Source organism: Balaenoptera physalus (assembly GCF_965194825.1).
Source record: "Balaenoptera physalus genome assembly, chromosome: 1".
NCBI classification, from domain to species: Eukaryota; Metazoa; Chordata; class Mammalia; order Artiodactyla; family Balaenopteridae; genus Balaenoptera; species Balaenoptera physalus.
The window spans coordinates 152,799,248-152,827,127 of record NC_138882.1 but is presented as its reverse complement, the minus strand read 5'-3'; the positions used below and the strand labels follow the sequence as shown (position 1 = coordinate 152,827,127).

The window sequence follows — 27,880 nt, the reverse complement described above, 5'->3', positions numbered from 1 at the left end:
CCTGCAGGCTAGCCCCTCCCCCCAAAAACCGCTGCACTTAATATTCACTACGCAAATTATTGATCTGTGAAGTCAGCAGCACCCAACAGTGGGCGGGGTGCCCATTGGCTTCGGGTCACCCCTCCCCCTTCGCAAATAAAAAAAAGGCAGACAACCGCATTTCATTCTTAGGTTCCTGCTCGAGTCTCGAAGAGACCTGGCAAGTCTGTTCTGCGGTGCATGGTCTCGTGCCTGCAAGAATGCCCCTTCCTGCTGGAGAAGAAGCACTGCACCTTATTTTTCCTTGTAACCCAAATTCTTCCACTCAGGGATGATGCAATCAACTGATGCAAGCTCTGAGAAAACCAAACTTGGAACCTCTCATTGCAAAATTGACCTAGCTCTTCAGGGCACCAAGACATAAGTTACTGCAGGCAGTTAAAGTGTAAAGCTTCTTCTGGTTAAATCTATTTGTTTCTGTTGTTTTTAAAATTCGTGGGTTAAGAATTTCTCAGTTTTCCTCTCTGATGCATGACAAACAGGTCAAAATTTCCCGTGTCTCCTCCTGAGTGGAGACTAGTTGAGTATGCACACTCGTGAGTCCGCACTAGTTAAGCTCGACAGTGCGTACTTAATTCCTAGTTAAAGACATCCGGCAAAAGTAGACATCCAAACAAAAATACACACAGCCCTTTTATTAGGCTCCCTACAAACTGCAGGAACGGACACAATGGAACACCAGGGAGACTGCAAGCTCCAGAATGCAGCGGCACCTGCCGCTTTTCTATTGGGAGGCGCAGAGCAGCCTGGGCTTTGTAGTTCGTATATGGGCTCCCGGGATAGGCTGCTCTGGTGAGAGAGAGGCGGGGCCGGATGTGTCACGTGGGACCGACTCCCGCCGCCGCGGCCGCCTTCGTCTTTCTCTGTCTCGACTGAGGCAGCCATCTTGCTCTTGCCGCGTGCTGGTGTTGGAGGACCCTCCTTGCTTCAGGTGAGACCCCCGGCGGTCCCGCCACTCCACGGCCTTAGGCCGCTGCGCACGGTCTCCCCCCGCCCTTTTCTGCCGACACCCGCCAACTGCTGGGGCTGCCACTTCCGCTGTGGCGCGCCGAGTGGGGGCGGAGGCGGCTGGCTTGGCCTGTCGGTTACCGGCGGCGCAGCTGGGGGTCGGCACCTGAGGAAAGGTCCCCAGCACCACCGCTTTCTGTGGGCGAGCGGGCCTGCGCTGTTGCCGCCCAGATCCAGTCCCAGGAGACAGGTGGTCCCCCGCCTCTGTCCTGTTATTCTTCATTATTCACAACAGTAATGCTGTGAGCTTTATACAGCCTATCTGCTGTCATCTCGTTTGATCCTCCCACTAGACAGATAGGGAAACTGAGGCTAGCAGCCCCCGCTCTCGAGCTCTGGAGACCGAATTCCGTTGCAGCGCTCTTCACCTCGTAATGGCAATGTTTGTTTAAAGTCTGCCACGCTCCCTGAGACATTGCCTTGCCCATCTTTATAGCCCCATCACACTGCCTGATGCATAGTAGGCTGTCAGGAAGTTGATGATTGACCGACGGGCAGTGTTACACAGCTCGTGAATGAGGTTTCAACTTCCGTTCCCACGTTCTTTCACTCTACCAGATCTGTCCCTTAGGGAATGGTAACAGTAGTTACCAGTTTTTGAGTATCTGCTGTGAGCCATACCCTGTGCTTGATACCTTAATCTTTAACTCTTAAAACAACTCTGTGAAGTATGTGGTGTTACACTTTTCCTAATACGGAAGGGATAGAAATTCAGGGAAGTAAAATACCGTTCTGAAGCCCTAAGTGGTGGAAACTTGATCCTTCTGATTCCAAAGCCTGTGCCTCTCTTATTAGATAGAGTAACCCACAAAATAAAAAGTCAGGATTAAAGATTGAAATTATTTTATCTCTTTGCGAACATGGTGTATGTGAAAGTGCCTACCATGATGCTTGTAACTTAGGCACTCAATAAATGTTGATCATAACCTCATTATTTGCATCTTTTTGTGAATCCTTGAGGAAAGGGCTAAAAGATCCTAGGATCCCCAAGGAAGAATTCACTAATCATATGGCCTTAGGAAGTTACTTCTTCTTTTTGGGCCTAGGAAGTGACTTCTCCCTTCTGGGCCCTCATTTCCAAATCTATTAAATTGGGAGGGAGGTGAACTTTTATTTATTTATAATTTATACCCTGCTGCTGCTTGCAAGTATTTGAGATGGCCGCATGTACAAGACAAATAATGGGTACAATAAAATGAAGGTTGATTGAGGAATAGGGAGTCAAAGCAGGTGATCTTTGAGGTCTATTCCAAATTCTGAGCTTGAAATCTCTTCTCTCGTAGACTGAGTCCAATCTAATTTCCTACTTGAATTCCATGCACCCCAACCTGCTAGTAGACAAAGGACCACTCTTCTTCCTCCCCTACCAACCTTGAGCTTCCAACCTCCCTGAAATGCTTTTTCTCTGAGATACTCCTTGGGAACAAGTTTTCTGTTATACTGATTATCTGGAATGGACTCTGTTCTTTCTTGTCTACACATTGATATAAAGAGTTAATTTTGTTTCGTTGTTTCAAACAAGTCAGGACTTTATTTTGGCTTCCATCTCTTCTCTTGGGGATTGTTACTTCAAAATGCCAAAGAGTCCCAAAAGGTTTACCCTGTCTCTGGTTCTAATATTTTCACTTATCCCCTTTTTTTTTGTAAAAAATTCCTTAGGCTCTTTGTTAGTTCACTACACCTTCGTGGCCACATTCCTTTGAGAGTAGTGAATATTGGTCCTTTTCTGTAGATATTGAGTGTAGAGATTGGGATTTACATCAGCAGATTTAAGTCCATGGCAGTTGAGATTGCCACACACCTAAGTCTCCTGATTTTGTACTCTAATCACACTCGCTCCTATGAAAGAGTGTTTTAGCTGCTTGAGCACTGTGATACAGTGCTGAGTAAAGACTGAGAAATTATAAATTCTAAATGTTATTTAGGAACTGGACTTTGGCCTTAAAGCAGAGAGATATACAGGTTAGTGCTTAAGTACAGTGTCAGAGTACAGAATGATTAGTACTTATGTAGTCTTTGATTCTCTTTCATCTCTGAAATGAAGAAAACAGTAGCTCTTTCATCTGAATGATGATTATAAAGAGTTTAGAGAATCGGCCAAAAAGTTTTGACAACACCCTTATCCTTTATTCCCTCTCTCATATCTCAGTAATGATCTGTTGATTCAAGAACAAGTAAAACAAGACTTTTAACATTGGCTTTTATTTGTTTACATAGTGTGGAATGTTATGGCCCATTATAAACTGAAGAACTTTTTTCCTTAGTAGGAAAGGACTGACCAGAGTAGGATTCATGACTTTATAATGGTCTTAGAGTTTTCAGAATCAAGATTAGCCTTTAAAAGTTTACTTTTAAGAGTCTCCTCTTCCCCTCCTCCCCACAAAATTTAGCATCAATGTAGCAGAGATAGGTTTTTGTCAAATTGTGCAAGGAGGCATTTTACCTTGTATGCAAGAATATCTTGACAAGTATGACATGCTATATTATATTAGTGCATGGTATAGAATGACCTCCGTGGAAAGTGCTGCAGAAGCATTGAATGTCTGAAAATCTGGTTCTCTTTTCCTATTATTAACATACCACCTGACCTTGAATAGAGGACGTGACTACCTCACATCTTGACAGCTACACAGCCTATTGTATTTTTTTCTTTGTCCAGATTTCTTTTCTTTTCTCCTTTTTCTTTCTTTTTTTTGGTCTTCTATTTATGGTTTAAAGAAATACAGAATGTGATTTGAGAGAAAAATGTTTACTTAAAGGTTGTGCTAATTTGGTAACAGCTCTCTGCTGTAAAAATCTTTGGGGGAAAAACTGGCTTGCAGAGATTTCATAATGGGTTAGGTTTTATTGAATGCCAAAGTACTGAATCATGCTTTTAAGGAGGGATCTTCGAATAGGTAACTTTGAATCCCATTCTATTTTCTGTTTGTAAATTCAGCTCCCTCTTGGTATTATTTAATTTTGGATATTTTACTGTCTGGCTTATGAAGCTAGAACAAGTTATTAATATTTTTAAGAATATAGACAATATGATTGTGGTGGTGATGCATATTACAGGTTCAGTGAACCAGAAGGTACTGTTGTATAAACAGTTATTTTGTTTTGGTAAATAAAACAGTGACTTTAACAAATTTATTTTTCCCCCCCTAGATTTACCAACAGCATGAATCAAGAAAAGTTAGCCAAACTTCAGGCTCAGGTCCGGATAGGGGGCAAGGTGAGTGTGGCATAAGAAAAACTGATAGGAGAATGTATTATTACCAGATAGTGTCATTATTTTGGATTTGTGGTCATTGAAAATCTAAAATCTTTTAAGCAATCAAGATTAAACCACATTCCAATTTGAAAATAATTTGTCTATATCTAAAATAGGTAATTAGAAGATCTCTCTCTCTGATGGTGCAATTGAAATAGGCACCTTTGAGTCTTCTTAACATCTGGTGGTTATATGATACGAACAAGTTAACCAACCTTGTTAAGCTTCCATTTTCGCATCTGCAAAACAAAAGTGATCCTATATAAGATGCTTCTAACGATAGAATAATATTTCTAAAACACCTAAAACGGTGTCTGGCACAGACTAAACACTTAATAAATGACAGCTATTATTATGTTAGACTCACCCTCAGCGCATCCCAGATATTAAGGTTATCTTGACTGGATGCCCCTACTGCTTCAGTTAGGTTTACAGTGGGAGATGCTCAAGTTGATGGTACATTTGTTCATTGCTAGGTTTTCCTCCCAAATTCCTACCTATTTGTCTATGTTGGTGAATATGAACATAAGCATTCTTTTTCCATGTACTTTGAAGCCTAAGGAACATCTAGTTCTGAACACTGAAAATCTTTGATTCCCTTCAGCTCCAGCCTCAGGCTCAAGGAGAATATTCTACCTTTATCTCTGCCCAATACAATCTTTGTCAAAGGAAAAGCATGAATAGTACTTACCTCAGACCTAGGGAGGGGGAAGGTAGGACACTATGCAGCAGCCCCACTGTGTCATTTACTTTGATGATAACCACAGTTTCTGGGGATGGGGACAGGAGAGGGAGAAGGGGAGAAACAACTAGTACTTTCTCCTCCTTTCATAGTGATACAGTTATATGACTCTGGAGTCATATTAACACATTCCTATAACCAAAGTACTAGTCACATTGTAGCAGCAAGTGTAATGTACCAATGCAAAAACTAGGAATATTCAAGAACCATAGAATATACCTGAAGAGCTTGATGCAGCACATCACTATTATATATTTTAAACCAGATAGTTGGCACATTCATTCAGCTGGTTTATTGAGAATGTACTCTGGGCCAAGCACACAGTACATAAATAAGTCAAGGTTGGGCTTCCCTGGTGGCGCAGTGGTTGAGAATCTGCCTGCCAATGCAGGGCACACGGGTTCGAGCCCTGGTCTGGGAAGATCCCACATGCTGCGGAGCAACTAGGCCCGTGAGCCACAACTACTGAGCCTGCGCGTCTGGAGCCTGTGCTCCGCAACAAGAGAGGCCGCGACAGTGAGAGGCCCGCGCACCGCGATGAAGAGTGGCCCCCGCTTGCCACAACTAGAGAAAGCCCTCGCACAGAAACGAAGACCTAACACAGCCAAAAATAAATAAATAAATAAATAAATTTATAAAAAAAAAAAAAATAAATAAGTCAAGGTTTCCTGCTCTTGACACAGTTCAGCTTGGAAGAGAGACATAGTCACAATTCCACTATAGAATAGTAAATGTTAAAATGAAGTACAAGGTGCTCCTGCCTAGGAGAGATAAGGACGTCATCACTGAGCTGAGATTTGAAGAATAAACAAGAACAGGTGCAAGGATAAGTGGGTAGGGTGAAGGGGGTATTGTCATTCTCACACATGCAAAGGCCCATAGGATGCTGAGATAGCATGGTGCTTAATGGAACGGCTTGCTTTAGTTTGTTATAGCTAGAGTTTAGAGTAAATAATGTGTAAAGAATGGTAGCAAATGAAACAACCAGGTACTTTAGGGTTAGATCATAGTTTTGTATGCCATACTAGGGAGATTAGGATTTTGTCCTATAGGCAAGAGCAACAGTAAACTACTGTAGAATTTTAAGAAGGAAATAACAGTCATTTTAAAAGGTAGCTGCCAGCATTGTGGAAAAAAATAAAACAAGTTTGGCATAGAGGAGAACAAACGAGAAGCTACTGCTGTAGTATGTGGGACACAAATTCAGGAACTGGATATGACACAATTTAATGACCAATAGAATATGGGGGATGAAGGGGTGAGAGGATTCTGGGATGACCTTCAAATTTCTGGTTTTAGAGCTACAAAACTTAGGAAATATAAGAAGAGTAGTTTGGTGGACTGATAAGCTTTTAGGCATGTTGACTTTGAGGTGCGTGAGGATCATTTGAGTTGTATGCAGCAAGCAGTTGACCTCTCCCTGAGTCAGGAACACATCATAAATAAATGGCCATCTATGTAAAGAGTCACTCTTAGTTCATCCTTTAACTGGATTTCATTACAACCTCTGCTGCTAGCCACAGGACTCTCTTCTACTCCCACCAGAGTTGCTGAGACTGAGGCTCCTGCCTACCCTCTATAAGCCTGATTGCCTGAGTAATACTGCAGGAGCTACCCAGAGATTGAAACCTCCTTTCCTTTTTCTTTACTCGTGCCAGGTCTCAGAAAGATTTAGCCCTCAAGATATAGACTGCTCTTGGCAGTGTTTCAGTCCTGCTTTAGGTTACATTTTTTTAAATTGGCTCAGGAATTTAATTCATTGTTTTAAATAGTTTTTCAATGGAAAAAATGTATTTGGAGTTTCAAAGTATCCATTTAGAAATGAACTTTTCCTATCTCAGTAAATAGTATAATTTTCAACCTATTTGCTCAGGTCAAAATTCTAAACATCATTGTAGATTCCTTTTTTCCCTCATATCCCATATCCAGTCCATCAGCAAGTCCTGTTGGTTCTTCTGAAAGTCTGAGCTCTCACCATCTCCACTGCCACAACCCTCATTTCTCATCAGGACTGCTACAGTAACTTCCTGATTGATCTCATTATAGTTCATTTTCCACAGCAACCTCAGTCATCTTTAAAATCATAAATCAGATCTGGTCATTTTCATGCTTAAAACCTTCCAATGGCTTCCTATTGCAATTGGAATAAAGTCCAACTCCTGCCCATGGGATTCTAGGCCACATGATCTGGCCCTTACCGATCTTTCTGATTTCATTTTCCTCCTCCTTTCCCATTGTTTACTCTGCTCTAGCCATACTGGCCTGCTTTCTCTAGAAATAAAAGGTTCACTCTTGTTTCATTCTGCTTGGATCACTCTTCCCCTAGGTCTTCCCATGGATCTCAGCTCATACGTCACCTCTTCAGAGGGGCCTCCCCTGAACATTGTAATAAAGTAATGCTTTACCCCCATCTGATATTCTTGTCACTATGTTATTTTTTTTCTTAATAGCCTTGTCCTGTTTGAAATGATCTAATTTGTTTATATATTTATTGACTTTTCCTTCACACTGTAATGTGTGCTCCTTGAAGTAAGAACTTGATCTTTTTCATTCCTGGGTTCTAGGACTCTAGAACACTCACATAATAGGCATTTGACTCTTAATTATGTCATAATCTCCAAAGTTGCAGAATATCTTTAGACTTTATTGTCAGGGGGTGGTAGGCACTGTTAAAAAAAGCATTCCTTATAATGTTTGAAAGTTGATATAAAGCACACTAAATTATCTTGAAATTATAAATTATTTTTTATTAGAAACAATTTTTTTATTAGAAACATATTTTCTTGAAACACAATGTTAAAATGATAAACACTGGATATTGGAAAGAATAAGAAAAATTGGCTAGAAACTGACCTTCAAAAATCTGGGTTAGGCTGACAGTCACAACTCTGAGCAGTCTTATTAATCATCTAATCATTCATTAGATTTCATTATGTCATTACTGTGTGTGGCACCACCTCACCATTAAGTCTAAGTTGGCAGTTTCTTGAGTGAATATTATGACTATTATGTTAGAATATTAGTTAGAATATTATGTAGAGGAAGACAAGTGATTGCAGTTGTCAAATGCATGGCATGCTAACACTTTTGTTTGGTTATCTTTCAGGGTACAGCTCGCAGAAAGAAGAAGGTGGTACATAGAACAGCTACAGCTGATGACAAAAAACTTCAGAGTTCTCTAAAAAAACTGGCTGTGAATAATATAGCTGGTATTGAAGAGGTATGATCACTTTGTAAATTGTTATGTGGACAAGTAGCACATTCACAAATAATTATCCACACTTTCAAATGTAAAATATCAGCTTAGATGAATCTGGTATTGTCTTTTTGAAGGACTATAGCTATTGAATTTGCTTATTGTGTAAATTGGATGATTGTCAAAAAAAATGATTTTAGTAGACAGCTAAGGGATTCATTATACTTTTCAGACTCAAAGTATTTGCATATATGTCAAAATTATGGAACCGTTCTTGAATTTTAATGTAAAATAAGATTTTTTTCTAATGATACAGAAATAAAGAAACCCAAAGATTTCTTCCAGTAGGGTGGACTTTTTTCCCATACATAGTCTCCCAAAGCATTACCTCAGCCAAGCTCTAGCAATAGCTTTACATGAATTGGATTTCTTATTAGACCTCTTTCAAAAATTATTCATTAAATTTTTAAATTATTTTTTTATATTTTGATGATACTACTTTTCTCAAATCTGAAGCCAAAGATTGATGTTATTTCAAAAGATACTCAAGAAAAATTATAATAACATCAACTGTTTGTGATTTGTTACCATCTAGACCTACTTCTACCTAATGATTCCATTTCTGATAGTAACCAATGTTAAAATTTTCACTGTCATCAGTTAGATTTCATTATGTCATTACTTTGTGTGGCACCACCTCACAATTTTTAGTAGATTATTAATGGACATGTGCTGCGAAACATAGATCAGAAACAATGTGGTGATGGGGATTACTATTAAAGAAATAGCAGAGTACCCAAAAAAAAAGGCAGTGAAATGGCAAAGTGCTACATATTCCTTCAACCATGCATATATGAATGAATGAACACATCGTTTAAATCTGCTTTGTACTTTCAAAGTCAATATACTGATAAAATAGTAGGAAATGTAAGCCACATGTATCTTTTTTCCATTCAGCTTGATGTGGCTGTGCATTCTTACTCTGATAAATATTAGAACTTCATTTGCAAGTCTTGAAATTAAGCATTTAAAATGCTTTTTTTTTTTTTTCTGAGCTATTGAAAGCTTTTATATATTTTCATTGACCTAAAATAATTTTCAGAGAGATCATTCTCTATCTGGGGTATATTTGAAAAAAAGCAAATCTAAGCCTCTCTTTAAAAATCACAGCTTGACAGCTGCATAGCACAGGGAGATCAGCTCGGTGCTTTGTGACCACCTAGAGGGGTGGGATAGGGAGGGTGGGAGGGAGGGAGATGCAAGAGGGAGGGGATATGGGGATATATGTATAGTATAGCTGATTCACTTTGTTATACAGCAGAAACTAACACAACACTGTAAAGCAATTATACTCCAAGAAAGATGTTTAAAAAAAAAATCACAGCTTGATTAAAAAAAAAGAATAAGTTATAATAATGGACATGAATTCTGATAATGTTAAACCTAACCTACTTACAAGTGTTCAGGCAATCTTATATTTTTGCCTACCTTTCTACTCTCTGACTCCATGCCCACCCCTCCTCACCTCAACACTGTTGACATTTTGAACCAGAGAATTCTTTACTGTGGGAACTATCCTGTGCATTGTAGGATGTTTGGCAACATCCCTGGACTCTACCCACTAGATCCCCAGTTACAACAACCAAAAACGTCTCCAGACGTTATTGCATGTTCTCTGGGGGGGCAAATCACCCTTGGTTGAAAACACTTCTTTAGAGAGAGGAAAAGGTTATATTTACACCTCCTTGAAGTATAGATTTTAACTGCATAATATTTCCAGGGGCATGCTTGTCTAAATGTTTGGTTTTGTTCAAATTTGGAAGACTTTATGGTTCTTATAATTAATAAAACTTTTAGTGTTTTATAGTGAAATAAAGAACCAGTCGGTTATCAGTCTTTGATCTCTTCAGAATATAATCAAACTAGTTATAATGGTGTGCTGAGGTCATGGTTTATTTGTAGTCGAAATTATCATAATAAGTTTTTAATGGTAGTGAACATCTGCTGTATGCCAAGCATTTTGCTAGGCAGTGATTCATAAGATATTATTCATAGTCTCTGTCATTTAGAGCTTAAAATCTAGTAGGGAAACTAATTAGACAGCTAGACAGATAAACAAGTATGTATTATCCATTTCAGCTTCACAGTGTCTCATGGTTGGTTGTTACTGGTTACAGATAAGAAAGCTGAGACTTAGAGAGTCAGGTATCTGCCCAAGATCACATAGCTAGTAAGTGCTGAATTCCAGGTTTGAACTAAGTATGTCAAAACCAGAGTTCATTTTATTCATTGATTTACCCTGCTTTGGTCTTTTTAGTTATACTTTCTTATACCCACTATTGGCCTTTTCCTCTCCTCCTGCCCCTCCTTCCTCTCTATTCTTCCAAACTCCCCCCTAAGAAAGGGACAGTACCTGCCTTATATCCTGTATTATTGAGCACCTGCCATGTACAATTCATTACTTAACATTATAGATAAAAGAAATCCCCATCAGTATTTCCAAGGACATTGCTTTTTCTCCTTTTTCAGGTATTAATGTAGGTGTTACTTCCTCCCAGAAGCCTTCCTGGTAGCACACATACACATTTATGCAAAGAAGGGTTAGATGCCTTTCCTATGTGCCTCCATAATGCCCTGTATTTAATTTTATTATAGCATGTATTAAACTATATTATTAATTCTTTTTTGTTGGTATTGCCAGTGCAGTTCTGTTTGGGGACACATATCTCCAAAACGTCACACAGAAAATTAATGGTACATAATAGGCATGTACGTGCTCTTGTTGCACTCCCACCCCCGTGTGTGTGTGTGTGTGTGTGTGATGTCTTCCAACCCTCACAGACTAGTTATACAGAGAAAATATGCATAAAGAAAATTAACACTGTAAGGTAACAGCTGTAACATTCTGAATGTTTGAAACTAAAATGGGAAGGTTTGCTTTCTTCCTTTCGCTCTTTCTAAAATTGATTTTTTGAGAACCAAGATATTTGTACTTTATATAACACTTTACAGATCTAAAATAATTTTGTTTAGGCATATCTAGTGTACTGTATAATCTGGCTTGCCTCAAACATTATGTTTTGTGTTACTATAATTAAAGCAGATTTTTTTTCATTTTTTTTTTTTTAAGAAAATTATGACACACACTTGGTTTAAAAACAGCTTCTTGGAGGAAAAAAGAAACTACTACATTAAATGTATACATGAAAACGTGTGCAGTTTTCAGAAACATTAAGATATGAAAAAATATATACGTCTTAGAATAGAAGAAACAATTATTTTACAATTTCGTTATTTTTTAACTTCGGATGTTTTCAGCTTTTTTCAAAGTGCTGAACTCTGGAAGATACTATCTTTTTGGTTTTTGGCAGTTTAAGGAAAGCAGATAAAAACATTTGAAAAGAGAAGATACCATTACCATTGTTGTAAAGCAAAAATAATATTACTATGTTTTCTGTACTTTGACCTTCAAAACATCAAACCAGTAGAAAGTACTTGGTTTGGTGGGTTGGAACAGAGAGATCAGAGTTGGGTTTCAAAAACTTATTGAATGCGCTTTTGCCAAGTAAAATTTTAATCTTACTTTCTAGGCTGCCAGTATCAGTAATTTTTTTCCCCTCCTAAAGCTTAATTTATGTACTCTTCAAATACTTGAAAACTAAAGGACTGTTTGAATTTAGAGAGGCTTCTCTGGTCTTGTATGTATTCCTTAGTTTGTTAATTTGGGGTAATAAATTCAATCATATGTAGATTTCTTTTACCTGTTACCAAAGACAGAGAAATCCAAAGCTGTCAAAAAGGGGCAGGGGAGTGTCAGAGACTGTTTCATACAAAAAAGCCAAGTAAATACCAGGTTTTAGGAAGAAATTCCTATGTGAACTCTGAGAGTATAATCCAGAACTAAATTTCTGAAAATGTTTTATGTTCTATGACATTTGAAGATATTTGGATGTGCTTCTTACTTGGTAATCTAGTTGACTATAGTGACCGTGTTGTCACCTTTCTTCTCCTGATGATAACATGCATCTATCAAAAGTAGGATCTGTTTTCATTTCTCAGAGATAATTGATTTCATCAGATGTATTTAGTAAGAAATGTCACCAAAAATCTGCTTCTCTGGTTCAGATGGTCTAGTTGTTTCACAGAGTTTTACTATTATATTCAGAGGACAGCTTCTATCTTAACTAAGGTATGATTCTGTCTCCATGAAACCTTCCCTATCTTTCCAGGCATAATTCATCAACACTTTATCTGTACTTCCACTGCCCTTAGCTTAAATTGCTCTGCTATAATGTGTTTATTATTACAGCCTCATATTGTAGGATATGATTACTTATTAACCAAGTAGTCTGTTTGCAGTAGATTGTAAGAGTCTTGACAGTAGGAACTGTGTTTATTCTTCATTTATAGTCTATAGCATGCTGACTCCCATGATGAGTTTGTTTGGGGCCTGTTAAGTTTAAGCGATACTGATTATTCTAGGTGGAATTGTTTTGCAAGAAGTTAGCCATAGAGAGCTGGCACTCAGGAGAAAGCTTAGGGCTGGGAATTGAAATTTTGTAATTGTACACATAAGTTTTACTTACTTTACTTATGTTTATATTTTTTACTTACTTACTTTACTTATGTTTATATTTTACTCTTCTTGGCTCTTATTTTTCTTGAACCAGTTATACAGAAGGAGAACCTAAAGTTATTTGTTGACCCTTACTGCAGTTCCTTCTTCCTCCAGCTAGGGCCTCAGGTGTCAATGGATGTACAGCTCTGAGTACAGGAGAGTAAAAGAGAAACACTGTGTACCATTCAACTTAGTATTACACAGCAGTCTTACATTCTTTAAATATCCTGCTTTTTTGGGGTTTTTTTTTCCTGTTTTTTGTGTGTGTGGTAAAATAAACATAACATAAAATTTTCCCTTTTTTTCCCTATGTGCAGAGCTTTTTTTTATTTTTGGCTGTGTTGGGTCTTCGTTGCTGCACGTGGGCTTTCTCTAGTTGCAGCGAGCAGGGGCTCTTCTTCATTGTGGTGTGTGGACTTCTCAGTACGGTGACTTCTCTTGTTGCACAGCACGGGCTCCAGGCGCATGGGCTTCAGTAGTTATGGCTCGCAGGATCTAGAGCACAGGCTTAGTAGTTGTGGCGCACAGGCTTAGTTGCTCTGCAGCTTGTGGGATCTTCCCAGACCAGGAATCGGACCCATGTCCCCTGCATTGGCAGGTGGATTCTTAAACACTGCACCACCAGGGAAGTCCCAGATCTTTTTTTTTTTTTTAATGATTTTTTAAAATTGAAGTATATATGGGACTTCCCTGGCGGTCCAGTGGTTAGGACTCTGTGCTTCCACTGCAGGGGCACAGTTTCAATCCCTGGTCGGGGAACTAAGATCCCGCAAGCCGCGTGGCATGGCCAAAAAAAAAAAAAATACAAGGAGTGTTCTGCCTCTGTTTTCCTCTAAGAGTTTTATAGTATTTGGTCTTACATTTAGGTCTTTAATCCATTTTGAGTTTATTTTTATATATGGTGTTAGAGAATGTTTTTATTTCATTCTTTTACATGTAGCTGTCCAGTTTTCCATGCACCAGGTATTGAAGAGACTGTCTTTTCTCCGTTGTATCTTGCCTCCTTTGTCATAGATTAATTGACCATAAATGCGTGTCTTTATTTCTGGGCTTTCTGTTCTGTTCCATTGATCTATGTGTCTGTTTTCATGCCAGTATCCTACTGTTTTATTGCTGTAGCTTTGTAATATAGTCTGAAATCAAGGCGCATGATTCCTCCAGCTCCATTCTTCTTTCTCAAGATCGTGTTGGCTTTTCAGGATCTTTTGTGTTTCCACACGAATTTTAAAATTTTTTGTTCCAGTTCCATGAAAAATGCTATTGGTAATTTGATAGAGATTGCATTGAATCTGTAGATTGTCTTGGGTGGTATGGTCATTTTAACAATTATGATTCTTCCAATCCAAGAACATGGTATGTCTTTCTATCTGTTTTTTGTCATCTTCAATTTCTTTCATCAGCGTCTTAATAATTTTCAGAGTACACGTCTTTTGCCTCCCTAGGGAGGTCTCTATTCCTAGGTATTTTATTCTTTTTGATACAAAGGTAAGTGGGATTGTTTCCTTAATTTCTCTTTCTGCTATTTTGTTGTTAGTGTATAGAAATACAGCAGATTTCTGTGCATTAATTTTGTATTCTGCAACTTTACCAAATTCATTGATGAGCTCTAGTAATTTTTTGGTGGCATGTTTAGGATTTTCTATGTACAGTATCATGTCATCTGAAAACGGTGACAGTTTTACTACTTCTTTTCCAATTTGGATTCTTTTTATTTCTTTTTCTTCTCTGATTGCTGTGGCTAGGACTTCCAAAACTATGCTGAATAATAATGGTGATAGTGGGCATCCCTGTCTTGTTCCTGATCTTAGAGGAAATGCTTTCAGCTTTTCTCCATTGAGTATGATGTTAGCTGCGGGTTTGTCATATGTGGCCTTTATTATGTTGTGGTAAGTCCCCTCTGTGCCCACATTCTGGAGAGTTTTCATCATAAATGGATGTTGAATTTTATCAGAAGCTTTTTTGGCATCTATTGAGATGATCATATGCTTTTTACTCTTCAATTTGTTAATGTGGTGTATCACACTGATTGATTTGTGGATACTGAAAAATCCTTTCATCCCTGGGATAAATCCTACTTGATCATGGTGTATGATCCTTTTAATGTATTGTTGGATTCAGGTGCTAGTATTTTGTTGACGATTTTTGCATCTGGGTTCATCATAGCGATATTGGCCTGTAATTTCCTTTTTTTGTGGTGTCTTTGTCTGGTTTTGGTGTCAAGGTGATGGTGACCTCATAGAATGAGTTCAGAAGTTTTCCTTCCTATGCAGTTTTTTGGAATAGTTTCAGAAGGATATGTTTTAACTCTTCTCTAAATGTTTGATAGAATTCACCTGTGAAGCCATCTGGTCCTGGACTTCTGTTTACTGGGAGTTTTTAAATTACTGATTCAATTTCAGTACTGGTAATTGTTCTCTTCATATTGTCTATTTCTTCCTGGTTCAGTCTTGGGAGATTGTACCTTTCTAAGAATTTGTCCATTTCTTCTAGGTTGTCCATTTTATTGGCATATAGTTGCTTGTTGCCTCTTATGGCCCTTTGTATCTCTGTGGTATTGGTTGTAACTTCTCCTTTTTCATTTCTGATTTTATTGATGTGAGCCCTCTTCCTTTTTTTCTTGCTGAGTCTGGCTAAAGGTTTGTCAATTTTGTTTACCTTTTCAAAGAACCAGCTTTTAGTTTTATTGATGTTTTTTATTGTTTTCTTAGTCTCTATTTCATTTATTTCTGCTTAGATCCTGATGATTTCTTTCCTTCTGCTGCCTTTGGGTTTTGTTTGTTCTTCTTTCTCTAGTTGCTTTAGGGGTAATGTTAGGTCATTTATTTGAGATTTTTCTTGTTTCCTGAGGTAAACTTGTATCTCTATGAACTTCCCTCTTAGCTTGTATCTCTATGAACTTCCCTCTTAGAACTGCTTTTGCTGCATCCCATAGGTTTTGGATTGTCATGTTTTCATTTTCACATGTATCAAGGTATTTTTTGATTTCCTCTTTGATTTCTTCAGGGATCCATTGATTGTTTAGTAGCATATTGTTTAGCCGCCATGTGTTTGTGTTTTTTGCAGTTTTTTTCCTTGTAGTTGATTTCTAACCTCGTACTGTTGTGGTTGGAAAAGATGCTTGATATGATTTCAGTTTTCTTAAATTTACCGAGGCTTGCTTTGTAGCCCAGCATGTGATCTGTCCTGGAGAATGTTCCATGTACACTTGAAAAGAATGTGTGTTCTGCTGCTTTCAGATGGAATGCTCTATAAATATCAATTAAGTCCATCTGCTCTAATGTGTCACTTAAGGCCTGTGTTTCCTTATTGACTTTCTGTCTGGATGATCTGTCCATTGATGTAAGTGGGTTGTTAAAGTCCCCTACTATTATTGTGTTACTGTCGGTTTCTCTTTTATGTCTGTTAACATTTGCCTTGTATATTGAGGTGCTCTTATGTTGGGTACATATATATTTACAATTGTCATATCTTATTGGATTGATCCTTTGATTGTTATGTAGTGTCCTTCTTGTCTCTTGTAACAGTCTTTATTTTAGAGTCTATTTTGTCTGACATAAGTATTGCTACTTCAGCTTTCTTTTGATTTTCATTGGTGTGGAGTACCTCACTTTCAGTCTGTATGGGTCTCTTGATCTGAAGGGAGTCTCTTGTAGGCAGCATATATATGGGTCCTATTTTTGTATTCATTCAGCCAGTCTGTGTCTTTTGGTTGGAGCATTCAGTCTGTTTACATTTAAGGTAATTATCAATATGCATATTCCTATTGCCATTTTGTTAATTGTTTTGGATTTGTTTTTGCAGGTCTTTTCTTCCCCTTCTTTTGTTCTCTTCTCTTGTGATTTGATGGCTGTCTTTAGTGTTATGCTTGGATTCCTTTTTCTTTTTTGTGTGTATATCTTTTATAGATTTTTGTTTTATGGTTACCATGAGCTTTTTGTATAACAGTCTGTATATGCGTGCTTGTTTTAAGTTGCTCATCTCTTAATTTCAAATGCATTTTAGATGCCCTGCATTTGTATTCTCCTACGCTCATGATTGCTGTTTTTGGTATTATATTTTATATCTAATTTTTTGTGTATCCCTTAACTGCTTATTGTATATACAGATGATTTTACTACTTTTGTCTTTTGAACTCCCTACTGGCTTTGTGTGTGGATGATATCGTGCTTTATTGTATGTTTGCCTTTACCAGCAAGCTTTTCCATTTTGTAATTTTCTTGTTTCTAGTTGTGACCTTTTCTTCTCTGCCTAGAGAAGTTCCTTCAACATTTGTTTTAAAGCTGGTTTGGTGGTGCTGAATTCTTTTAGCTTTTGCTTGTTTGTAAAGCTTTTGATTTCTCCATCACATCTGAACCTCGAGAGCCTTGCCGAGTAGAGTATTCTTGGTTGTAGGTATTTCCCTTTCATTGTTTTGAGTATATCATCTCTCCCTTCTGGCATGCAGAGTTTCTTCCAAAAATTCAGCTGATAGCCTTATGGGAGTTCCCTCGTATGTTATTTGATGCTATTCTCTTGTTGCTTTTTATATATATATATATATATATATATATATATATACACACACACACATATACTTATTTATTTATTTATTTTTGGCTGTGTTGGGTCTTTGTTGCTGCCTGCGGGCTTTCTCTAGTCACAGTGAGTGGGGGCTACTCTTCGTTGTGGTGCGGGCTTCTCAGTGTGGTGGCTTCTCTTGTTGTGGAGCACAGGCTCTAGGCGCGCAGGCTTCAGTAGTTGTGGCTCATGGGCTCTAGAGTGCAGCCTCAGTAGTTGTGGCACACAGGCTTTGTTGCTCTGTGGCATGTAGGATCTTCCCAGAACAGGGCTCAAACCCGTGTCCCCTGCATTGGCAGGCGGATTCTTAACCACTGCACCACCAGGGAAGTTCCCTCTTGTTGCTTTTAATACTCTCTCTTCATCTTTAATTTTTGTCATTTTGATTACAATATGTCTTAGTCTGTTCCTCTCTGGTTAATCCTGTATGGGACTGTCTGTACTTCCTGGACTCGGGTGACTTTCCTTTCCCAGGTTAGGGAAGGTTTCAGCTATTATCTCTTCAGATATTTTGTCAGGACCTTTCTTTCTCTCTTCTCCTTCTGGGACCCCTATAATCTTATTACTAGTGTACTTAATGTTGTCCCAGAGATCTCTTAAACTGTCTTCATTTCTTCTCATTCTTTTTTCTGTTCAATGGCAGTGATTTCCACTAGTCTGTCTTCCAATTCACTGATCCATTCTTCTGCCTCATTTAGTCTGCTATTGATTTCTTCTAGTGGGTTTTCATTTCAGTTATTGTATTCTTTGATTCTGTTTGGTGGTTCTTTATATTTTCTAATTCTTTATTAAAAACTTCTCATTTCTCGCTTTGTGCATCCCTTCTCCTCCTGAGTTCTTTGATCATTTTTACAACCATTACTCTGAACTCTTTTTTTGGGTAGATTGCTTATCTCCACGTCACTTAGTTCTTCTGGGATTTTACATCGCTTAGTTCTTCTGGAATTTTACATCAGTTCTCATTGTCTGAAACATATTCCTCTGATGTCTCATTTTATCTAAATTGCTATTTGTGTTTTTATGTATGTAGTAGGTTAATTATGTTTCTCGACTTTGGAGAAGTGGCCCTCTGTAGGAGATGTCATGTGCGTCCCAGCAGTGCACTCTCCTCTCATCACCCAAGGGCCAGAGGCCAGCTGGTCCCAGGGTAGTATCTGGCCTGTGTTTGCAGACTTGGTCTGCAGGCTGCAGAATTGTAGTGTTCTTGCTTCTGGTGTCTGCCCACAGGTGGGCGAGGCTGGTCTAGAGGCTTATGCAGGCTTCCTGGCAGGAGGGGCCAGTGCCTGCCCACTTGTGCGTGGAGTGGGGTCTTGGCCCTCTGGTGGATAGGGACATGTCTAGAGGTGGCTGTGGGCTTAGGAAGTCTTTAGGCAGCGTGTCTGCTGGTGGACGGGGCTGTGTTCATGCCTAGTTAGTTGTTTGGCCTGAGGCCTCCCAGCCCTGGAGCCTACAGGCTGTTGGGTGGGGCCAGGTCTTGATGCCAAGATGTCAGCCTCCAGGAGAGCTCATGCAGATGAATGCTCCCTGATATGCCCACTACCAGTGTCTGTGTCCCCAGGGTGAGCCATAGCTGCTCCCCAACCCCTACCCCGCCTACCCAGGAGACTATCTCAGACCAGCAGGTTGGTCTGACCCAGGCGCCTATCAGATTACTGCTTTTGCCCTTAGTCGTGATGCACATGAGATTTTGTGTGCACCTTTTAAGAGTGAAGTCTCTGTTCCCCCCAGTCCTGTGGAGCTCCTGCAGTAAAGCCCCACTGGCCTTCAAAGCCAAATAGTCTGGGGGCTCTTCTTCCTGGTACCGGACCCCTGGGCTGGGGGGCCCAATGTGGGGCTCAGAACTCTCACTCCTGTAGGAGAACCTCTGTAATATAATTACTCTCCAGTCGCCCACCCAGGGGGTACAGGATTTGATTATATCTCAAGTGTGCCCCTCCTACATGTCTTGTTGTGGTTCCTTCTTTATGTCTTTAGTTACAGAAGATCTTTTCTGGTGGGTTCCAGTCTTTTTTATCAATGGTTGTTCTGTAGTTAGTTGTGATGTTGCTTGTGAGAGGAGATGAGCTTAGGGGTCTTTCTGCTCCGCCATCTTGGCCTCTCTCAGTTCTCGATTTCCCCTTCTTTCTTTTTTTTTCCCTAGAATTCTCTTTTTTTTAATATTTATTTATTTGTCTTTTATTTTTGGCTGCATCGGGTCTTTGTTGCGGCATGTGGGATCTTCATTGCGGCTCACAGGCTTCTCTCTAGTTGTAGTGTGTGGGTTTTCTCTCTCTAATTGTGGTGTGTGGACTCTATAGTTGTGGCGCATGGGCTCCAGAGCACCTGGGCTCTGTAGTTTGTGGTACACAGGCTCCGTAGTTGTGGCATGCGGGCTTAGTTGCCCGCGGCATGTGGAATCTTAGTTCCCCAACCAGGGATCGAACCCATGTCCCCTGCGTTGGACGGCAGATTCTTTACCACTGGACCACCAGGGAAGTCCCTCCCCTTCTTTCTTTTAGAGATGATTTCACCTGTTATTCTGCTTCCTCTCCATCATCATTTCACTGATACTCTGCAGCATTTGCCAAGACTTTCCTTAAAATTCTATGCTTTGCTTCTTGTCCTTTCTCCTACTTCATTGTATCCTTATTTCCTCTGCTGTCTCCTTTTGTTTTCCATCCCACTAAAACTATTATTTTCTCAAAATTTTGTCACTAGCATTCTTTATTTGCTCCATTAATAGTTCTCAAAATTGGTCTTGGGACCACTTTTTTTCAGAACCATATAGGTTGCTTTTAAAAGTTCAGACTCATTGATCCACCAGAGAGCACCAGAATTAGATTCCCGTTTTAACCAATTTTAAGTGTACAATTCAGTGGCATTAATTACACTCACAGTGTTATGCAACCACCACCATTATCTATTTCCAAACTTTTCATGATCCCAAATAGAAACTCTGTACCCATTAAGCAATAACTCCCCATTCCCCTTTCCCCCAGCCTCTGATAATCTCTAACCTACTTTCTGTCTCTGTGGATTTGCCTGTTGTAGATATTTCATGTAAGTGGACTCATGTAATATTTGTCCTTTCATGTCTGGCTTACTTCACTTAGCATGTTTTCAAGGTTCATCCATGTTTAGCATGTATCAGAACTTCACTCCTTTTATAGCTGACTAATATTCCATTCTATGGGTAATACCACATTTTATCCATTTGTTTATTGATGAACATCTTTTGTTTTTAAAATAGCTTCCACCACCCCCCACTATAAAAATACATTGTCATCATAGAAAGTTAACGGTATGCAGAAAATATGAAAAAGATATTCGCATTCAGTCATTACTACCCAGAAATAACTACTATTAGTCTTATATTTCTTTCCTATCTTTATATGCATATATATTTAATATATCTGAGACTACAGGTAGATGTACAATTTGGGATCCTTCCTTTTCCAAATAGTATTATATTATAAAAATTGTTTCATGTCATTAAAAAACTCTTCTTAATCGTCAGTCTAAATGTCTACATGTATTCCAATATATGAACATACCATAATTTAATATTTCTTTATTTATTATGCATTATAATGCTTTGATAGTAAAGACTCACATGTTGGACTTTTATATACATAAATATTTATCTTCCTCTCCGAGTTCCTTAAGACAGATTCTTGGAAATACAGTTGCTGACTGAAAGATCATGAACATTTTTAGAACTCTTCATCCATATTGCCAAATTGATTTTCAGAAAGGATATGCCATTTTATGCTATCTACAGCATAGCTACAGAGAATCCATCTCATCAGACTCCTGCCACCAGAGCATAAGAGAAAATGATCCCAGCATATCATATAGTCTAATGATGTCTGTTAGCTTTCACTCATATCAGTAGTAATAGGTTATGCTTCATACTAGCCTTTAGATATAAGCAGGTGCTGAGTTTAAAAGGATTGAATGTGAAAGATACTGACTTATGGGAGTGTGTGCAAAGGCCATAATCCTCAAAATCTGACATCCCTTAGCCTTACACAATCCAGACACTTACGTGTCTTATTCTTAAAATGTCTGTTATTTCACCCCATTAAAATATAGCAGGAAGGCAATAAAAGATTAATTTCCTAATAAACATTTAAGTGCCACTACATACAGGAAGGAGTAGCAATAAAACTTGATTTTAAGACAACTGTCAATTATGAACTACAGCTAACTGGCCTAGTGGGAACTTGGAAACAAACAAACAAGCAAAAATCACATAGCATAAGAATTTAAACCCCCTCTCTGAACTGAGAGGGCAGTTAGTTACTGGCAGGAGCCAGTGGAGTCAGTCATAACTTTGTAAGCCTCCTTATAGCCATGAAAACTTATTGCTGTGTAGGAATAAAGCGAGCATCAGATTTACCAGCTAGAAGGCTGCTATAGTTAATATATGTGCCCTACTCAAAGGCCAGCAAGGGTAGGGGTTGTTAAGGTTTTGATAGCATAATTGGGCCACCCAGCAGTTGCCCGGAGTGACTTAAAATAGCTCTCAATTCTATAGAGCAGTTGGGCTGATTCTGAAAGGGCAGAACAATAGGAAAAGTCAGGCCAAAAATACAGCCCAGGAGGTTCTGGGTGTCTTCATTGGGGGCACTACTGGTGCTATTTCTAAACCTTAATATGACCCCTCATCTAGCATTTGGGGAAGTGAGATCTGACAGCATCCATGATTTTAGAATAAGTTTTATAGGAGGTGTCCATTCAGCAAATTTGAGTGACTATTAGGTGCTGACAATTGGGATACTGTATCTCGTGAGGCAGTGGTCTCTGATCTCAAGGAGTTCACCTTCTAGTAAGGTCAAAGATTACAAACACAATTATACTACAAGATAATTCTATATAATATCAGTTTCCATGAAGTGCAGAAGGTGAATAAACCACCTTAAGGTTTCACAGAGAAAGAAGCATCTGACCCAAGTCTTGGATAAATGGGAACTTACAATGTGGAGAAGCAGGAAAGGGTTCTTCTAAACAGTGAAAACAGCATATGTAAATGCACTATGCATGAGAGGACAAAGTATTTTCTGGTAACTACAAGACATGTCAGTATTAATTAGAGCAAAAAATAAGAGCAAGGGCATCTGGAGTTTTGGACTGGGGTCAAAAAAATGCCTCTTTGGGACTTCCCTGGTGGCGCAGTGGTTAAGAATCTGACTGCCAATGCAGGGGATACTGGTTCGAGCCCCGGGCCAGGAAGATCCCACATGCTGCGGAGCAACTAAGCCCGTGTGCCACAACTACTGAGCCTGAGTCTAGAGCCCTTGAGCCACAACTACTGAAGCCCATGTGCCTAGAGCCCGTGCTCTGCAATGAAGAGTAGCCCCCGCTCACCGCAACTAGAGAAAGCTCGCGTGGCAATGAAGACCCAACGCAGCCAAAAATAAAAAATTAAAATATTTTTAAATGCCTCTTCCTCCGTAACTCAAGTAGCATTCTTTACCTCAGCTACCTGTTAAGTGGAAAAAACACTGACATAAATGGGGTGCTTGATCGATTGAAAAAGGGACCTGAGTGCTGTTGCAGTAGCTAGTTTAATAGTCTTTGTTTATTTGTCTGCTCCTTGTTATTATACTGTATATAGATTGTATGATTTACGTAGACCAAACAGCAGTAAAATCACTGGGGGAAGTGAAGTCTTCATATGAAATGCATACAGTTTGCTTTGTGAATTTAACAAATTCCTTATGCCTCCTTTTGCCTCTAAAAGAGTTGGGAAGTATCTAACTTATCTTGCTCAGCCCAACAATTAATCCTTTGATAGTTCTAATAGCCTGTATCAAGGAGCCTTATATAACCATGTCATTTGCTCAGTAGAGGGGAAGGAATGTGAGATAGAAATAAAATATTCTGGCCTTTTTAACTTCCAGTATTTCATTCTCTCTATTCTAAAATTAAACTCTCCACCTGTTTCTGGACCTTTCTGTTCATGAAGCTACATCTTTTATATAACCCCATTTAAAACAACCATTAATAAATTTATTTGTATTTCACAGTCTGGGATGGCATTCATATTGCTTTTCACACTAAACTCAAACAAATTTTAAACTACAAAGACCTACATCAGGCTGTAAAATATGACTTAACATTTAGCCTTTGGAAAAGAAGGTTGAACCAGAAGGAAAATTCATGAATTTATTTATTGTTTTTTGCCCCATGTTAGCCTCTTATTTTGCTGCCAGTAAGATATATATTATCCATATATCAGCTGTTATTTAGCTTACATTCTGAGATAAATATTTCTCTGACAAGCTTTTATGGTGTCACAGAATTGAATTTTTATAGACAAATAAGTGTTTTAAGAATGAGAATGACATCATAGGAAGGAAACTAAACAAAGTTGGAAAATCCAGGTTCAAGTTCTGGGTTTGCACATAACCAGCTATTTGTCCTTGGGTATGTTGCTTAACCAAGAGCTCTTGTCTTTAGTATTTATTTCTTTAACAAGAGATTTGAACTAGAAGACCTCTAAATTCAACAAATATATGGCCTGACTTTTTTGGAACAATATTGATTTCAAATCTCTTGTGACTTCAATGTTTGTAAATAAAAAATATCTCATATTACAATGTTTGAGGCTCTTTTCACACCTGGAAGTATTGTAGAAATCCTTTATTAAATTAAGTGATTTGGTCTTGATTTGGAAAATATAGTCCTACCATATCTTTATTCTTTTCCCATATTAAAATTATGTGATTCCAGGATAGATCCAGAGCAGCATCCCATTTCATATCTACTATGCCAATGCCTTCTCAAGCCATTCCTCTCCTATATTTTCAGCCATTTTTCCATTTAACTTTTCTACTTAAACAGTATTTATCTTCAGAAGTACATAGTTTATCTTTTTCTAAAGTTAATATAGATTATTTTTAACTCGTGATGATTTTTGTTCAGGACAACTAGATTGAATGCTTACTCTGTGTAATATTTGTGGGGTTTAGTTACAATTTTCTAGGGGATTTGCCTTTATTTTCTCTGTGTTCCAGGTCTTGCCTGAAATTTAGAAGCCCCTTTCTTCCCCTTCCTTTCTGGTGCTGTCTATCAGTGGTGGTGATCACCTCTGAGGAAGAAAAGCCCACTTGCCCTGACCATGGAGAACACTCAGCATCTCTGCTTGATTGTGACAAGGGCAGTTTTTGGATGGATCATGAAATGCTTCTAAAGTAGCCAAGAGTTAACTTTCGTAACTTTTTTATATAATAAGCATGTTACCACCAAGGTAACTTACCCAGTGAAATCAACTACATAGTGGAATCACATTATTTACACATTTAACTTTTATGCAAATACAACTCTACTAAAACACAGAAAGAGTGAGAGAGAAAAATAACATTTTACATAGTGCACGCACATTCACCCTTCCTTTTCAGTGAGTCCCAGGCAATGAATGAAATTAAATCTGAAACAGTCAGTTCATATTGGTGAAAGCTCTAGAGAGAATGTGAGGATGGTTTTAAAGGTCTAGTAATTGATACATGTTCAGATGGCCAGGCAACTGGGTGGGAGAACTTCCTTGTCATTTACAAGGGTTTTTGAAGGTTATTGAGAAGCTACACTTAAAAATCAGAGAAACTGACAAAATCCTCTACAAAGAAAGACATGAAGAGAACAAGTTGAAACTTTTGTAAATTTACTAAGTATTCAAAGGAGTGAAACACCTGATTGATTAAACTTCTGAGTGTTCTTTATGGGTTTTCAGTGGTTATTTTTACCATACACTATTACCCCCTTACAACCTGTCCCATAAGTAAGATGCTGACTATTGTACAGATACAATAGTATCTATTGATTTAGTTTGCCAGTATAAATTGAGTAAGATAATGGGTAATTTCATTATGAAGCCAATTCGTGGCTGATAACTCCATATTTTAAAAATGTGGGCATGAACTTCTTCCTCGCAGTAGAAATCTTTGAATTTAAAATCTAGATTCTAGGGAATTCCCTGGTCCAGTGGTTAGGACTCAGCGCTTTCACTGCCACGTGCCTAGGTTTGATCCCTGGTCGGGGACCTAAGATCCCACAAGCCGTGTGGTGTGGCCAGTAATAATAATAATAATAATAATAAATTTAGATTCTATAATAAAATGACTATTTCTTGACCATCCTAGTAGTTTATGCCATGTACATTATTTTACTTTGTCACTAGGGTCTTTTTCCACCCAAATCCACGGCTTACGTAATTACTACATTGGGATTGCATAACTAACTACCAAGTAAAAAACAGTAATTGGATAAAATGTTTTTTTAAACATTTTTAAAGTTGTACCAAATATGTGAAATACATTTTTTTCTGTGATCACACAGGTGAACATGATTAAAGATGATGGGACAGTTATTCATTTCAACAATCCCAAAGTCCAAGCTTCCCTTTCTGCTAACACCTTTGCGATTACTGGACATGCAGAAGCCAAACCAATCACAGAAATGCTTCCTGGAATATTAAGTCAGCTTGGTGCTGACAGCTTAACAAGTCTTAGGAAGTTAGCTGAACAGTTCCCTCGGCAAGGTAGGTATTTCAATTTAGTACCTCTTTCCCTCCTCACCTTACTTAAAGAACCTAATGATTTAAAAGGTGTCCATTTTATGCTAGAAGGATTTGCCTGTACATAAATTTTACTTTTTATAATATTATTTGTATGCTTCATAAATTTTTGAGTTTGTTCCTTTAATAATTATGCAGTGTAGCATGTAGAATATTCAGATACATTTTGGTAGTAATATAGGGTGTTGGGAGGTAATTACCTAAAAGGAAAGTGCCAGGATCTGCAGGCCACATTTTATAAACAGTTGATTTGGTATTCACTTCTGACTAATGACAACAAGAAGATAGTGTTATCACAGAACTATATTTTCATTTAATATTGTTGATTGTACTATAGATGCAGCAACCATAAGTTCTGAGTGTCCAAGATAGTTCTGATTTCAAATGTGTCTTGTCATCCCTAAAAAATCAGAGCCTATTAGTTCAGTGCTAATACTACAAAGCTAGATAGTTTTACACCAAAAGAGATGGAAAAAATCTTGAATGTTGATTTTTTATTTGGAGAATATGGAATTTGGAGAATTAATTAACTATAATGTCTTTATTTAAACTCACCTAAATTATTCCACGTTGCATGTAAGTTTTACCTTCGCTACCCATTGAAATTGCCAACTGTATTTAGTGTATATCTAATGAAGTTAAACTTTTATTAATTTTAGTATCAAGAAAAAAAATATGGCATTTAGATTAGGCAGTATTTAGCTTTTTCTGAACAACTATGTAAGATTTGTTTCTAGAACTATGTAGACAGGAAAAAAGGATAAACATTACAAGTGTTTGGTAAAGGTCTTTGTTCTCAATGGCTAATTTTAAAATAAACTGTTTGTAGTGTTGGATAGCAAAACACCAAAACCAGAAGACATTGATGAGGAGGATGATGATGTTCCAGGTAGGTGACATTTCTTTAGTTTTAAGATTTTTAGCGTCCTGTTTATCTCATTTAATTCATTGCATGATCATTTTTCAGTTTTTTGTTAATGGTGAGCTTGTGAATGTAAATGGATTCACAACGATGTGTATACGATCTAATGAAACAGGATAAAAGCCCTCCCGTTCAGAACTTAGAAATTGTCACACAAAGCTCTGCTGCATTTATTAAATTGGAATCTGCCTTTATTAAATTGGAATCATTGTGATTATAAATTTGCATAGTTATTGTTACAACATTTCTGTAGGAATTATGATTGACATATGAAAATGCTATTCACCTTAGTAGTTTGCATAGGCAAAAGAAGACTAACATTTCCTTAGGGTTTCTGTTTTAAGCAGATAAATGAAGCATTATTAGTGAAATGCCACCAATTCATTTCTGCCTCTTATATGTTTTCATATGTTTTCAGGCTAATTCTAGTAGCAACAATTTTGTTTTTGTTAGGCTAGAAGTTAGGAATTGCATTTACCTCTTTGTCTTTTTTTGTATCTTTAACTTATTTACTTTTTTTTTTTCAGATCTCGTAGAAAATTTTGATGAGGCATCAAAGAATGAAGCTAACTAAAATTTTTTCTGGTTTTTGGAAGCTGGCATGGACTAGATTTAACAAATCAGCTATGTGGTTCCAAAGTTTTACAGACACGGAGAACATCAGCTGTTACTAGTTCAGTAATATAAATATTTTGTATATTAATAATGCTGTTTGTTCAGCATTTTTCGATCATTTGATTTTGCATTTTGCACTTCCTCCCAGGATCTATTCTTTTGGTCAAAATACGAAGTGTTGGTGCAGTTTGAGGGTGTTCTGGGTTTTGATTCTTGGGTTTTTTGTTTTGTTTTTTGTTGGGGTATTTTTAGTGTGTGTATGTGTATGTATGCGTGTGGGTATGTGTGTATACAGTGGAGAGCAAATTGGAAAACAGTTTTATTTATCCTCCTCCTTACCCCAGTAGAAATAAAACAAATCTTTACATTT

General features: G+C 38.1%; 1 protein-coding gene across 3 annotated transcripts; it reads left to right on the top strand.

Moving 5' to 3' along the window:
• The first annotated feature begins 132 nt into the window (after positions 1-132).
• Positions 133-27,880, top strand: BTF3L4 (basic transcription factor 3 like 4). 3 transcript variants are annotated; one of them, XM_082430817.1, is made up of 6 exons: positions 832-970; positions 4,198-4,264; positions 8,152-8,265; positions 25,736-25,937; positions 26,803-26,862; positions 27,423-27,880. In XM_082430817.1, exons 2-6 carry the CDS (start codon positions 4,211-4,213, stop codon positions 27,467-27,469), a joined length of 477 nt encoding a protein of 158 aa, XP_082286943.1. In that variant the 5' UTR covers positions 832-970; positions 4,198-4,210; the 3' UTR covers positions 27,470-27,880. The 3 variants fall into 3 exon arrangements, with proteins under 3 accessions (XP_082286944.1, XP_082286943.1, XP_082286945.1); XM_082430819.1 differs by lacking the exon at positions 4,198-4,264 and having other exon boundaries at positions 855-970; XM_082430818.1 differs by lacking the exons at positions 25,736-25,937; positions 26,803-26,862; positions 27,423-27,880 and adding an exon at positions 24,418-24,647 and having other exon boundaries at positions 133-970.